This window comes from Globicephala melas, chromosome 8 (assembly GCF_963455315.2).
Source record: "Globicephala melas chromosome 8, mGloMel1.2, whole genome shotgun sequence".
Classification (NCBI taxonomy): domain Eukaryota; kingdom Metazoa; phylum Chordata; class Mammalia; order Artiodactyla; family Delphinidae; genus Globicephala; species Globicephala melas.
The window spans coordinates 76379495-76396408 of record NC_083321.1 but is presented as its reverse complement, the minus strand read 5'-3'; the positions used below and the strand labels follow the sequence as shown (position 1 = coordinate 76396408).

General features: G+C 36.1%; 1 protein-coding gene across 2 annotated transcripts in view; it reads left to right on the top strand.

Annotated features, from left to right (window-relative positions):
• TRPC6 (transient receptor potential cation channel subfamily C member 6) overlaps nt 1–16914 on the top strand; it is a 116532-nt gene that overhangs the window by 88072 nt on the left and 11546 nt on the right. For both annotated transcript variants that reach the window (XM_060304470.1, XM_030883701.2), the window contains 5 exons: nt 5172–5388; nt 11291–11524; nt 13907–14171; nt 15411–15606; nt 16407–16610. In XM_060304470.1, the coding sequence (XP_060160453.1) occupies nt 5172–5388; nt 11291–11524; nt 13907–14171; nt 15411–15606; nt 16407–16610 (1116 nt within the window). The remainder of the gene's footprint in view (nt 1–5171; nt 5389–11290; nt 11525–13906; nt 14172–15410; nt 15607–16406; nt 16611–16914) is intronic.

The following is a 16914-nucleotide window of genomic DNA, read 5'->3' as shown; positions in this document are numbered from 1 at the left end:
TTTTTGTTTTTGGCAAACTCTGCCCAGGATTTGATGAAACTAATTTGTTCAGATGGACGTAGCCTTTCATTAGTGTGACAGAAGAAGTTTGGAAAATGTTGACCTGTCATTCTGTTAACAGGCATAGAGATTTGTCTGCCCTGCATTGCCAACAATCTTATTCTGCATGTTTTTGAAGCCACATTTCTGGAATTGTCAAAGTTTCAACTCTTAGAGTCAGACTGAAATAACTCTAAAGCTATGTGGCTGAAATGTCTGCTGGACCATCTATTTATGTGCCATGTCGATATGCCAGTTGAATCACTTGCTGTTGTTAAATCTGGGCATGACTCATTTTCAAATATTTGTAACATGTGGGTGCAAAGACATATATCACCATTACCTACATATTTTCTTCTTATTATTACTTAGTCATATATTTGGTGCTTTAACCTTACAGGAATGTTATTAAGTGGCTTATGGTAGGAAGCTGGTGCAAAGCCTTACATAGTGGGAACTTCATAATTACTTCCATTGATGATGATAGGAACTGCTGGAAACTTGGCATTTTCTCCTGAGGGTAAAATCTGTCGTTATAAATGTTTTTCCCTTAAATATATAAGGCCAAAAGTTGGCCTTATATATTTATAAATAAATTATAAAGGAGGAAAATAAAATGAAAATAGTGATATTTACTAGAATTAGAAATTTATAGCATGGATTTTTTTCTAGAAAGTTAAGATTTTTCTTTTCTTCCCTTTTTCATAGGAATGACAGATTCCACTTTGAAAAAAGAATTAATTCTCCTTACTAGAACATAAGCTACATCTATGTATGTAGTCTCTGTTCTGCTTCTACTTCAGAGATTTAACCTGAATTAAAAGTGTGGGGGGGAAGTGGGGGGGGTTCGGAATTATCCTTGTTATTACTCTGTGATCAGTTAAATTATAATCTCTCTTCTAAGGTGAATAATTGTGCCTCCCCATATCCAGTGAGTTCAAAAGCATAATGCCTTCCAGAGTGTTTGGTGTTTTGACAGACTAGTTTTGGCAGTCCTTAGAGTTGCACATTTCTTAAATTTTGGTTGAATCCTAATTAACCTGATTTCCTTCACTATTTCTTCTTTCCTGGCCATGTTTCTTTCTGGTATGTTTTCCACCCTCGTTTATGAACCCTGAGGCAAATAATCAAATTAAAAGGACACTGTCAAGGACACTGTATTTTTTTTCATATGTAAAATCTATTTTACTGTTATTTAATGTTTGAAGCATGATGATAAAATCTATTTTACATTTTTCCCTTTGGTAATATATATAAATATTATTTACAGTTTAGAGAATTGATTTTTTTAAACAGGGGGGAGATTGCTCAAGCTATATTGATGCTTTTATTTAAAATATTATTTAAAATATTAAAAAATTCCAAAGCATCCATGAAAATTAAGCGAGATCAAATTGCAGGCATATGCACCTTGACAGAGTTCTTGTTTCTATTTAAAGTTTGGTTTTCTTTCCTCAAGTCTGCTCTTTTCTTCAAGAAATTCTTTTTGTCCTTACTTGTTCTCTTTTTCCACCATAACCCAAATGTGTTTTATACTCATTATAGTAAAAATAGGTCATGCTGTGATTTCAAATCATTTTGGCTTAAGCTATCTTCAACATTTTCTGCTACTATTGGTATTTGATAGTTATTTGATCATCAGTAAATACTTAAAAAGAGTATGATATAATATTTAAAAGCAGGTATTTCTTTCAGTGCTTACTTTCAGTCATTTTTCCAGGTACATCAGTTTTTCACCTTGTTCAATTTTTCTTTACAGTTATTTTTTAGAAATCTGTTTACGTCACAGAATATATAGATGACAAATTTTACTAAAATGAATAACTCATTTCAGTTCCTAAAGTCCATTGAGTGGTACCAGAATCTCCTTTAGTTTAAAGAGAAACACAACTCTCAGTGATTTGTAATAAGAAATAGAAGATATGATTATCCAAACACACCACTTTAGTTTCCTGTCAACCATCTTTTTGTTTATGTGTTTGTTTTTTTAAATTTTATTTATGTATTATTATTTTTTAAACATCTTTATTGGTGTATAATTGCTTTACAATGGTGTGTTAGTTTCTGCTTTATAACAAAGTGAATCAGCTATACATATATTCCCATATATCCTCCCTCTTGTGTCTCCCTCCCACCCTCCCTATCCCACCCCTCTAGGTGGTCACAAAGCACCGAGCTGATCTCCCTGTGCTATGCGGCTGCTTCCCACTAGCTATGTATTTTACGTTTGGTAGTATATATTTACTAAGCAACAAAAGTACCTGGTTTGATTCTCTTCTCTCCCTTCCGAATAAAATAAAGGAGTCATATTGTGTAAGAACCAGGAACCCAGGGAAGAAGGAAGGTGAGGCAGGTCAGGAGTGAGGGGCAGATCAGATACCATGTCCTGAATAACTGAACGTTGACTTTAGATGTGTCCAGACAGCTGAACTCAAGTTCCAGACCTCTCAAGCTTGAGGCACACTCTAATGTGGGTAGCTTTATTCTCACCTCGTTTTATGTCTCCAGCCTTTTCTCTTCTCCTTCTCCTATTTTAATTTGTGCTCTCTTGAGTTTTTCGTAATTCTGTATTTTGAAGGCCGCCTCTGATTCTCTCCTGAACAAAACAGGGAATAAATAAGTTTTCCATAGATTTTACTACTAATAGTCAATGCCCCAATCCCAGTTTTCCACAACAGTCAAATAAACTGAGAACTTTAAAAAATTGGTTTAATATTTATAATAATAGCTCTTTTCACCAGGAAGATATTGAACCTTGCAATAAATGATTAAATAAATCTTGTACACTTGATTAAATCTTATATAAAACATGATTAAATAGCCATGATTACAATAAATTGTATATAAAGCAAATGTAGAATTAAAATTGTATATGTGGCACACCATAGAAAAAGAAATTAAAGTCGCATTAATGTTCAGTTTTTAATAGTCCATATTTTTTTAGAAAACATTGCTAAGGACAATAGGCAAAAGAAAAATCAAGCCTACTTTCTCTCCCATTTGTTTTAACTTTATTTGAGAGTTCTATTTAAACAAGATCTTAAAAAAACACAGAAAGTACTCTGATTCAATCTAATGAGCATTTACTTATGGAAGTATGGTTTTTGGACAACGTTTTTACAGCAACCTTTTACAAAGTAACCTTGGATTGGGCCTGCAATATATCTAACTGTATAGATCCATTGGCTTAAAACTAGATAGATAGAGCGGTTGATCTATTGATCTAGATAAACACACACACACACACACACACACTCACACATGCATGCATGCACGCACATACACACCCTGGTATTCTGCCTGACCTAAGATTCTAAATATCAAGAGAGAAGGGACTAAACTATGTGATTCATCCTAGCTCTAACTTTTATGATTTTGAAAACCATATAGACAGATAAAGTGTGTAGGAACAGAGAACATTGATTGCATTCCTTCCATTATAGCATTTAGCTTTTTAAAATCTTAGAACCATTTGTTCTCTAAGAATTTACATATATATGTACTTCAAAGAGAAAATATGAACTTGTTTTGTAAACCAAATAGAAACATTAACTCAAACAAGTATGCCTGGGTTCAGATTCCAGCTCTACCACTTATAAGCTGTGTGACCTTTAAGCTAGTTTCTGGACCTCACTTCCTCAGTTTCTTCATCCATAAAATGGGCATTTCAGCAGCATATACTGCTTTGTATTGTAATTATATCATGGAATTAACAGGGTCAAGCACTTAAAACAGTACATAAAAGTACTGGCCAAGTGTTGGTGGTATTATTATTAATTTTTACATTTTTCTGTAATAATAAACTCGTTTGAAAAGCTGTCGAAAGCTATTGGCCCTCTCCTAAGAAAAAATTCTTGCATACTTGTATTTGAGTTTTGTTAACCATTACAGGGGATACACAGAGCCCTTGAGACACATCCTGGGCACACACCATCCCTCTGCCCCAGCTAGGATTTGTGCATCTCAGATGGAAATGATTCCTGTACTATAGATGCACAAGAGCTTTTATTGTCTCCATATTTCATATGAAGAATCTGACTTTCACATAATTTAGGAAATTCACTCATTGCTACTCAGCTAATGAGGGAATGAAACTGGAACCTGAACCTAAAATGTGTTGGTTATGTGACCAGAGATGTATGTAATTGCCAATCTGCATTTCTTACCACACTGATGCAATTCTAGCCAAAAAACTCCACAAAACTTTTTTTTAAACCTTTTCCCGAAGCCTATGAACAGCAAATATAAAGTGATTTCCAATAGGCTTCTGCAAATATAAAAAACAGTTTGAAGACCCTACAGCCACCCTTACAAACTGCTCCCATTGAGTCCCCATTTCCAGCCTCTGCACCTGAGACCCACCCCCTACTCGGTTTCCGTCGCCTGGGCCAGCTCCAGTGAATTCACCCATTCTTCCTCAAAACTCCCTTCCCAATGCGAGACCAAATGTTTTAACCTTTTGCTCCTATCCTATATTTAAAGATTTAGAGACGTTAAAAAAAAAAAAGACACTTGGACTTTTTTCAATCCAGTGTCATTCCAGGACATCTTTCCAGTACGTGATGGGAACTGCCTTGCTGTCCTGTCCTGGGCTGGGAGTTCTCTTCTTGGTACTCCTGACTCTTACTCCATTTACAGCATCACTTGAAGCCTGATTTGCACCCATGTCAGTGAAATGCATATGAGGACAACAAGCAGACAAACATCAACCAAGGGTGTATACACTGTAAAGCAGATTCAGGTTAATATTTTCATTGCTGCTTCCTCAATACTTCACACCCACTAAATTAGTTTTTTTTTTATGAGTAATGGTGATACTATGCTCTGCCTTTTGTCATTATTATATTCATAAAATATTTTGTCAGTAATATCTTAAGAACTTAAATATCATTTAATAGAAATTAATTTATTTAACTATCAATCCAGAATATCAGCATATGTAGCTGAGCAACATGACCAAAATTTTATATCAGCATAAGGAATTATTTTTCTATTATTAGTTATATAAAGGTACATAATTATCTTAGGAGAAGATTGGAGTGCACAGATATTTATTCTTGTGTATACACATGTGTGTTTTGCAAAATGTACAGAACAAAGCTAAGATTTTCTTTTGGTGTGTGTTGTGGCAGATGGGGAAGATAATGCGTGGCCCATTCATGAAGTTTGTAGCACATGCAGCCTCCTTCACCATTTTTCTGGGGCTACTAGTCATGAATGCAGCTGACAGATTTGAAGGCACCAAACTCCTTCCTAATGAAACCAGCACAGATAATGCAAAACAGCTGTTCAGGATGAAAACCTCCTGCTTCTCATGGATGGAGATGCTCATTATTTCCTGGGTAATAGGTAAAGACTGATTTTTCTGTCATCACTTATTTTTACAGCCTTAGCAGTAGGACTGAATGACACTGATTCCCTCACACATCAGTTATACAGATGTATACAGCATGATACAATGCTCCACATAGCATGTTTTTTTTTTGTTGTTTTTAAAGCACAGTTATCTTGGGTTCATTATCAGTACCACAGTCTTCTCACATGTCACATGCTCTTTAGATTTCTAAGAAAAACTCAGGAAGAAAATGAACAGGATAGTATGAATCAAACCTTGCCAGTGACGAAAAACTGCCATTCATGTTTTAGGAGAGCTGTGACTTCAAGTTTAAAAATAACCACATGATTTTATGTTGCAATTTAATAGGAACTGAAGGTAGTAGCCACTCACATCTATTGAACATTTGTTATGTACCAAGAACTGTTCAAATCACTTTACATACATCATATCACACACTCTGTTTGTGCCTTAGTGGTCCAATCTGTCATATAATAATGTCTACACTACAGCATTAATGTGAAGATTAAGTAATTTGCTTTAGATCTCCCAGATGTTAAGTGATACAGAGGGAATGTGGTCTTAATTACTATGCTATTTATCTTTAGAATCACTCATCCATATGGCTTGTCATTAAATATAATGCAAATGAAAGATATTTCAATTGGATATTTATGAATGAATAAAGTCAGTAGCTATTACCTACCTAATAGCTGTCTAACAAAGTGCCCTCATTAGATAATGATGATACTGAAGTGAATGAAATGCAGTCTTTATAGTCAAGGAAGTTAGGTCTGGGGGGAGGGGACAGGTCAATAAGTAAATCAATAAAGAAAACCTATGTGACACATACTGTAACTGAGGAGCTATTAGGGTGTTATGAACACACATGGATTGGGCATCTAAATCTGAATGGGGTGGGGTATGGATAGGGCGAAGGAGGCCTCCCTGAACAGTATGTTCAATCTGAGACTTTGAAGATAAGGACATGTTAATCCTACAGAGTGTTTATGGGGAGTAAGGACACTACGAGGTATGGATGCAAAATGTTAGATGCAAAGGTGTGACTTCATGCATAGTCAGGGCCTTATGAAGATCGCTGAAACTTTATCCACAGCCTGGCTTCTCCCAGGGGTTGCAAAGGTCGACAGCTGGCACCTCATTTGCAAAGTCATGTGTTAGGTCCGGCTATAATGCAGGTTCACTTATGGATGTGGGTGATGGGAGATAAGGGTGGTGACATGGCCAGAGGATGATTTTCAGCTGTTGGTGATGTGATCCATCACATTTTAGAAAGATCACAGTGGTTGTGAGGTAGAGGGTGGCTTTGGGGAGGAGTGAGTGTGGAGGCTGAGAGACAATTGAAGTGATCCCTGTGAGGAACATGGTGCCAGAAGTCAGGGCGTGGGGAAAGGAGTTGAGAGCTTCTTAAAAGATACGTTTCAAATAACTTGGTGATGTATTGTACATGGAAAGGGAGAACTGTGGATTCTGCCTTGGATTACTAGGTGGTGACTGCAAGTCTCTAGGAAGAAGAATATAGAGGGAAGATCATGCTTGAGACTGGGAGAATGAAAAGCTGGTAGGTAAGTTTGGGTTGTGATTGACTTTGAAGTGCCCATGGGATTTCCAGTTGAAGATGTCCGCTAAAATGCAACCCCTGGGAGAAGCCAGGCTGTGGATAAAGTTTCAGCAATCTTCATAAGGCCCTGACTATGCATGAAGTCACCTAGGGTGTAATGTGGAGAGTGTCAAGAGAAGAAGGCCCAAGGAATCTTCATACAAAACCATTGGTAGCCCATAAGCTTGGTTCTCTTCCAGTGATCTGGAGAAGCATCTGCAGTCAGTTTTATATCACTTCTAGGGCAGGGGCTGTCTTCTTGGCTTCCTCATACTGGGGCTGATAGGATGACCCATTGAAATACTACAAAGCACTATACAAATTACCATATGATCGTTTTAAATGCATATGAGGTAATTCAACAACATTGAGAGTTACTCAAAACTTCTGAATCTCTTCATTTCCTGGAAATGTTCCAAGGAGAAATATAGTGTCTTAACATGTGAATTGCATCACTAAAGTAAACCTTAGATAAAGAAGAGTTTGATTTTCCACTTTTTCTTTTCGAATTTAATTGATATTTACCTTATAACATAATGCTATAAGAAATAAATTACATTTCATTTTGAATATTTGATTTAAAATAAGAATAATCATTTGGACATTGCCTTTACCTCAAGCTAAGAGCCTATATGTTATAGGTTTTGTTTTATGTTAGTATGTTTAAAGTACATATTACAGCACTTGGCACATAGGAAATGTTTAATAAATTTCAGATAACTATGATTACTATTAAACTCTTCATTAAGAGTTCATGTGTTTTATATGGAAGTGCTATTTCCTACTGAAAACATATTAAGCAAGATATGACACTTCAGTTCAAGATTAAACTTTGAAAACATTAAATTTTATGTAAGAGGATTAAATACAATGAATGCACATTATTCTTTATCAAAACTAATTGACTCTCCTCATACTAATATTTTAATATAAACATTGGAAGTTTTTCCTTTTTCACTTGGAAACCTAAACCAAGAATGTTAACTTTTAATTTTATGAATAAAAGCCGTTTCCTTGGAACAACTGGCTGGATAACCTTTACGGTTGAGATTCAGAGATGATCTCACAGCATTCATTTAAAGGGAAGACAAGGAACAACTCAGAATGGACAGCTGATACTTTGTAGCATAGGTTAGACTCCTGGTTCAATTTCTGACACTGGTATTTATTTTTCTTTTTGAAGTTATTCTTGAAAGACAGTTGCTGTACTTTCTGGAAATATTAATAAGAAGTGGACTAGTTAGGTCAAGATGCTAGTTGGCTTGAGGGAAAAGACTGACATTATTGGTCACAGAAAGCAAATTTATATAATTTTTAGTAGACAAAATGTTGAAAGGCTGGATGATGGAATTGACATTCCAGGAGATCTTGACAAGGCTGAAGGGCAAGCTGAAACCAATGAGAAGTGTAGCAGGAACACAGGGAGGGGGGAGACACGCTTGATGACGCTTCACCTAAGGAGCACTTTTTAACTTAACATCCAGTGTGAGCTGCTGAGGAAGCAAATGCAATGCTGGGTTGACCCTTCAACAGAAGGAGAGGACTCCAGGCAAGGGCCGTAATTACATTCCTGCTCCACACTCTGGCCACATCCCATCTGCAGGCAATTGGCAAACTAGGGAGCATCCCAAATTGAAAGCAACCAGAAAAGGGAGTGGCTCTTCCAGGGAACAGCACTTGTGGGAACTGTGGAAGCTTACTCTGGAGGGTGGAGGTAGGGCAGAACACTGGGATTGTGGAACCTGAAGTTTAGTTATTTGGAGGGCCCCATTTAGAGAAAAAGAAGACAAAACAGAGCCCTAGGAGGAGCCTGGGCAGATAAGACATCTTGGAGGTTAAATTTTATTAGCTTTGTGGGAAACCTGCCTCTGCTGTAGAAGCATAGATTTAATGAGTGCACAGGTGCTTGTGCTTTCTTTTATTCTGTTGTGCTTTAAGAAATTTAAAGACAGAGAGAGCAGATTCATTCTCTTCTCTCAAGGGCAGAATTAGCACTAACAGGTCCACAGTGAAGGGATGCTTCCTAAAAAGTCAACAATGGGATGAGCCGTCTTCAGAAGTAGTCATTCAGGACGAATTCAAGAAGAGGCTCAACCCTGTAGAGAAGTCCCCTGCTTGCTGGAGAAGTTGGACTAGATGGGGGATTTCAATCTATGCTTGGCAGCTCCTGGGGGTCCACAGGGGAAATAAGATGGGAACTCTTCCTTCAAACAGAAGAGTTCGCTCTATCTATTTTATTTTTTAAGCTTTGGTGAGATATCATTTTTTACCAAAAACTGTACATCTTAAAGAGAGAGAAGATGGAGAAGTGGGAGGAAGAAGGAGAGAAGTTTTGAAAACAACTAAATGATATGAATTTAAACCGCCCTTTCATTCCTATTCTTCAGTTACTCTAAACTACCCTTTTGTCCTATTGAGGAAGCTGGCAGGAATCCAGGGACCACAAAAAAAGGCTGCCCTCAGATTTTTTCACCCCTGCTCATAGTTGTGTGCGTGCACGTATGTGTTCATGAGTGTACACATGTAGTGTGTCCTGTTTTAAATCTGATCTACTAAAGTATATATGAATTCAATTCTAGTCTCCTCTGAATTTTGAATAATTCCAAATAAGTAAGTTGTGTGCTACAGTGAATGATCATTTTGAGAAAAGCACATAGTAAGCTGTTGGAAGAGTGGAGACCATGGCTTTTGTAAACCCCTGAAGGGCTCTACAGTCATTCACATGGCAGGTTGTGATAAAGGTTCATGACGAATGTGGGGACTTGGGGAAGGTGCTTGGTAGGAGAAAGGGGAGAAGATTAATTTCAGCTAGGGGACCATGGAGACTTGTTGATGGTGGTAGCCTTTGATGGATTGTTGGAGTTTGGCTTGTATTTCTCCAGATGGCTCTAGGAGGAGGTGGGACATCAGAGCATAGGGATCTAAAGATAATAGGGGTAAAGTAACTTCTTTTTAATAAAGTACGATTTTTCAGATGAAAAAAGAAAATGTGCCAGACATAGGAAATTTTAAATAGTAAATGCTCAATCAATGTTAGTTATTTTTTCAAGTGCCAGGCACTGTGCTGTGCATTTTACATGTGTTATTTAAGTCTCATAACAAACCTGTGAAGTAGGTACAAACTACTATCATCCCCATTTTCCAAATTGAGTTTTAGAAAGTTTAAATAAGTTGCCAAGGATTACACAGCTAATAAGTGGAAGAGCAAAGTCTCAAATCTGCGGCAGTCTAATTCCAAAACCTATGCTCCTTCCTGAGTACCACATTAAGTTTTAGAGTGAATATGCAACATTATTAATAATTCCACCATCAAGAGACAACTACTATTAATATGTTCCTGTAATTACTTCTAGTCTTTTACTATACTTGTTTTAAACATAAAGTCATACAATATATAACATTTTTTACTTAGCATGCTTGAATGTTTATGACATAAACATTTTCCAATGTGTATTAGTCCAGGTCCTCCAAGAAGCATATGCAAGACAGGATTTAACGTTCAACAATTTTATTAAGGAAATTCCACGTGAGAGAAAATGGTAGAGAACTGAAGAGAGCTGCAAGGACTGTAAGACTGGGATGCAAGTCTTATCTTGAGGGAAGGAAAGTAGGGTAGAAGTATCCTAGATCTCCATCCAGTCTAAAGAAAGTTTAACAAGGCCGTCAGGAAATCCTTGAGCCAAAGTCAGCCATCAAAGGAGTCCCATGTCTCTGAAGAAGGACTGCCCTCAGTCACTACTGGGGAGCAGCCCATGGGAAGCATGACCTTAGGGCAAAAGTGGCAGTAGTTTTCAGAATGCTGTAGCTGAGGCCCATGGCCAATTAAATTCCTGTAGTTGGAGGTCTGGGAGGTACACTCCTGTGGCCACTATTTAAAATATTATATGAAATGGCTGCATAATATCCCATATGTAGAAGTCCCATGGTTACTTCTATTTTGAGTGTGTGAATGTGGGTGTGTTTGTATGGTTTGATTGTTATAAAGAACCCTACACTGAACATCTTATTAATGTATTTTTATGTATAGAATTAATGGATCAAATCATGTTTGATCCATTGAATCAAACATTGAATGCCCTTGATGAAATTTGTCACATTGCTATAAGGTAATGCACTGATATTGTTGGACTCTAGGATTTGTGGGGACAAGATAATTATGGCTGGATGGGTGGGATGAGGCCAAATTTTGAAGGGTTTTGAATATCAGCCTGAGATCTTTCAAATTTATTTTGTTTTATTGAAGAGCTAAGGCTGGAATGAAGTTGGATTGATATTTTAACCTCTTTCTAATACAGGCATGATATGGACTGAATGTAAAGAAATTTGGACTCAAGGCCCCAAGGAGTACTTGTTTGAGTTGTGGAATATGCTTGATTTTGGAATGTTGGCAATCTTTGCAGCATCATTCATTGCAAGATTCATGGCATTTTGGCATGCTTCCAAAGCCCAGAGCATTATTGATGCAAATGATACTTTGAAGGATTTGACAAAAGTCACATTGGGAGACAATGTGAAATACTACAATTTGGGTGAGTTTATAGGACACAGTCAATGTAAGTTTATAAAATTCAGAATTTTCTTATAAAAGTAGACATCAGTAACAGTTTGATTACTACTCAGCTCTCATAAAATTGTTGGTCAGTTTCCAGCTTCTTTAGAGTATCTGTATCTGAAGAAGCATGCTTTCTACCTCTTCCCTTGATATTTCTTCTGGCTGGAAACCTCTTTTAATCACAAGAATCATCTCACTTTATCTCTGGGATTAATTGGCTAACCACCAAACTTCATTGAGAATGCCTGTATTATGTCTTGGATTTATTTTTTTCCTCTTGTCCATTAAAAATAGTATACATTTAAGTACTATTTCCATTTAAGGCATATAAACTATTTGAAAGCAAAGGAATCATTGGAGGCTCTAGAGGGCCCCCAATAAATAACACCACTTTTTCTCACCCAGTCTTTGAAACTAGATGAGAGATAAAACCAAAAGCGAACACGGAGGCCAGATCATCACCTCTAATAATGACAAAGTTCAGGGTGGATGACATAATTCTGAGTTTATTAGCCAGCTGGCTCAGTAATATTGAACCTCAGGCTTAGGCAGATGTATGGACAGGGCAGTCTTCCTCAAAGAGGGGTATGGCAGCAAGTGTCTGATAATGTGAGATTCCCCCATGAAAGACCAGAGGAAAATTCTCAAGAAAAAAGAGGGCAGAGCTGAACCAAGTATGCTCAGTTTCCACCCCAGTTTAGTAATCAGATAAGTCATTCCACCTCCCCAGGAGGAAAGTGACTAAGTGATAGAAATCGATTCAGTTATTTACTTAGGGAAAATCTCTCCTTGTAGAAACCTAGAGTGGGGAAAACAGATTCTCTTTGAATACTTATTTCAAATCCTCTGTTAAGATGTCAGTTAACAGTCAATTGACATCTCTATGGGTTTTACTGGCTATATCACATAGGGATTTCTTTTTTATTATTTCTTTTTAATATTTCTTTTAATATTTAATTAACAACTTTTAGTGCATAATGTAAGGCTTTTACATATTGTACAGCACAGGGAATGTAGCCGTTATTTTATAACAAAAATTTTTATTATATGGAATTTTAAAGTCAGAACTATCTATTTATATATTGTACTTATATTCAAAGTGCTATAAAAAAGGAAAGTGCTTTTATTAGTTTACTGTATCCTTTCCTGATTCCACTTCTCAGCAAATAAGCAAATACAAATTTATAATTATATTTTTCCTCTTTCCTACACACTGCTTTTCTTCATAATGGTTTCTTAATTAGGTTTTTGATGACCTGATGTAATAATGCTAGAAGAACTCATAAGTGAATAATTACTACATTTTTATGATAAAAATAGACTTGAGTGACCAATATAAATTACTTTAGTAAGTTTAAATAACTCCAAAAGCCCCAAATTACATTATAGTGTAATTACAGTTTAAAATTAAATAATGATATCATGTATTTAGGGCCTTCTTTTCTTTTATTATAGTTTAAGATTAAATAGTAAATGCTATCATTTAGTTAGTGCCAAGCAGTTTCTAAACACTGAATGTATGTTGACTTACTGGATTCTCACAACAGATGACAGAGGTAGAAGCAGTATTATCTCATTTTTAAAGATGGGAAAATAAAACTAAGATAAGTAATTTGTACCAGTTCTTCCAGCTGACTTTAGATAGATAGATAGATAGATAGATAGACAGGTAGGTATTGGAATTTTTACATATGCTGAGTCCACAGTTTGTACTCTTTTTTTTTTTTAACATTTTTATTGGAGTATAGTTGCTTTACAGTGGTGTGTTAGTTTCTGCTTCATAACAAAGTGAATCAGTTATACATATACATATATCACCATATCCCCTCCCTCTTGCGTCTCCCTGCCTCCCACACTCCCTATCCCACCCTTCTAGCTGGTCACAAAGCACCGAGCTGATCTCCCTGTGCTATGCGGCTGCTTCCCACTAGTTATCTATTTTACATTTGGTAGTGTATATATGTCCATATACACACTACCACTCTCTCACTTTGTCCCAGCTTACCCTTCACCTTTCCCGTGTCCTCAAGTCCATTCTCTAGTAGGTCTGCGTCTTTATTCCTGTCTTGCCCCTAGGTTCTTCATGACCATTTTTTTTTTCTTTTAGATTCCATATATATGTGTACTCTTAACCATTATGCTATACCCTATGGAAAACTTCCAGCAAACCAGGGGTGTAATTTTCTCAGTAAATTCAGAAGCTCAAATACACCTGACACTTAAAGAAGCCCTTTAAGATAAAAGACTTCTGTCAGGAACTGGATTGCTAATGTAATTTTATTTCTACCCCAGAAAAGAAGTTACCTAAGTAAAAAACTTAAATAAACTCACCATAACTCTTGTCTTTCCTTTCTCCTAGCCAGGATAAAGTGGGACCCCTCTGATCCTCAAATTATATCTGAAGGTCTTTATGCAATTGCTGTAGTTTTAAGTTTCTCCAGAATAGCCTACATTTTACCAGCAAATGAAAGCTTTGGACCTCTGCAGATATCACTTGGAAGAACAGTGAAAGACATCTTCAAGTTCATGGTCATATTCATCATGGTGTTTGTGGCCTTTATGATTGGGATGTTCAACCTCTATTCCTACTACATTGGTGCAAAGCAAAACGAAGCCTTCACAACGTATGTGCTTTCAGATATTTTGATCATGGAGATCATCAATTAAATAAATGTTAGCTTAACAGTGTTCATATGCATCCATGGCATAAATAATGTTTTGGTAAAGACTTCATCTCCAGTTACTCTTTAGCAAAATGAGAGGATTTTAAAATGGGTTGGAAGAACTCAATAATGTAGGCAACCTCTGTAATATTAAGTAATTATAGCTAACATTTTTAAGGCTAGGAACTACCTCACACACATCATTTTATTATCTCTGTTTCAGAAGAAAAAAAGGAGACTGAAGTTCAGAAAAGTTAAATGATGTGCTGAACACTGCATAGCTGCTAATAGATAGAAAAGCCAGGACATAGTCCCTTGTCCACTATAACATCTGTGCTCTTCACTGCTGTGTCCTTCTGCTTACTACAGACTCCTGGGATGCTGACTATGAGAACAGCTGCTTCCTAATTCAATTTGATGGATCTTATCACTGAGACAATCCAATTTATCAATAGTGACAAGAGTTTTAACTTATGTTCACCATAGACACATGTTTTTTATAAAGTGTGTTTGGAATACATTATTCAAATGTTAGGTATTCAGTGTTACAATAAGTATTGACTGAAGCATAACCTATTACCCATATTCCTGTAAAGTTCAGTTTATGAGAGAAATTAAACCACCTGGGCTAAGCAGAGGGGCTTAGTTTAAGGTCAATAATTATGCTTAAAGCATTGAAATTCCTATGTAAGACATGTCAGTGATTTTGGTAACATCGACTGTATTTATATTGTCATATTTTCCTTAAGACACCTTTAAGACACATACTATTGTAATCTTTTTATTGGAAATTAGTTGAAGTATAGATGAGCAGGAAACCCAAAAGGACTCTAACAGATAGCATTATCTTTTATTAAGTAATACATTTAACACTTCCATTGCCACAACTATGGATTATTTAAATGTTAATATCTGTGGTTATGTAATTATGCTAACATTTACTGAGTGCTTATTATGTTCCAAATAATGAGCTATGTGCTTCATATACACAATATTTCCTCATCCTTGCAACAATCCTAGAAATAAATAATTATTGTACCCATTTTATAGAAAAGAAAAACGAGGCTCAGGGAAGTAAAGAGTTTTCTCATGAATATCTAATAATTTTCAAAGACACTAAATCAACTCACTTTTATTATGGTACCATTTTTGTTTATTTGTACACTTTATCATTTCCTTTCTCTCCTTCTTTTTCACCAGAGTGGAAGAGAGTTTTAAGACACTGTTTTGGGCTATATTTGGACTTTCTGAAGTGAAATCAGTGGTCATCAACTATAATCACAAATTCATTGAAAACATCGGTTATGTTCTTTATGGAGTCTATAATGTTACAATGGTTATTGTTTTGCTAAATATGTTAATTGCAATGATCAACAGTTCATTCCAGGAAATTGAGGTATAATCTCTATACATTTGTATACTATGTGCTGCATGTTTTAACTATTCCAGGGATCAACTCAGTATTGGTGGCGACAGTATAGACTGCTTTCCATCTGTTCTTTCCCTTTTTACATACTTCTTTATATACTATATATACTGTAGAGAATATCTATATTTTTGTATACTTTATATACAGGAATCTAGAAAATTTTAATGTTTTGCTTCCAAACACAATATCTATGGGTGTGGTGGTATAGTAAGGCGTAAGGATGAGAAATGATGTGTGATTTGTTATTATTATTTACAAACTCTTTAGAAATACTATATAAGCATGAATTTATACTTTATTTTAAAAATTATTGCTTCCGAATACCACTATTCTCCAAATCTTGTTTTGAGTGATGTTCAGAATTGACCCTTTCTCAAACTCAGAGTGATAGTGTACATCTTTATTCCAGAAATCTTGGTCTGTCTCCCAAATTAATCAAAGTAGTGATCTGTTGCAGAATAAAAAAGTGAATAATTTTTCATAGTGTTTTCTCGAATGTAGGAAAATGCATTTATATCTTTCAATGTATTTATAAACACATGCAAGTTTTGAGATCTATAGATCTATAAGCCTGATAAAATTTTAGGCAGATTTAGGAAAGAGTGTGTGAATTGTACCTTAACATTTTTGAAAAAATCTTGGAGTGGTCTTTGGGGCCTGAGAGTGTTGTAGGCATCATTACTTCCATCTAGTCACGCAATGTTAGAAGCATCCCAATAATTCTTTTTACGCATTTCCTTGCTGAACTGTCATATGTATTTGTATAGGATGATGCTGATGTGGAGTGGAAATTTGCAAGGGCCAAACTTTGGTTTTCCTACTTTGAGGAAGGAAGAACTCTTCCTGTTCCCTTCAACCTGGTGCCAAGTCCAAAGTCCCTGTTTTATCTCCTACTGAGGCTTAAAAAATGGATTTCTGAGCTGTTCCAGGGCCATAAAAAAGGTTTCCAGGAGGATGTGGAAATGAACAAGGTGATTTGACTTGATAATTTAAAAGTATATTTTTAAATGCTGAGACCATTATAACCACTGTGCCACATCCCTTTATAAAGAAGCAGTCTGTGACGACATGTCCATCCATTCCCAAATGTAGTCACTTAGCTCAGAGCAGTCCTTTGGCTTGTGTCTGTTTATTAGGAGAACACTGGGCATTTCTGCTTAAAAATATAAGAAAAATTCATGAAATGTAACTAAAATAATGTACTACATTATCTGGAGTGGGTACTGAAAGGGAGAGCTATTCTGGGCCCCATTTTTGCTGTTGTGGCTACATGTC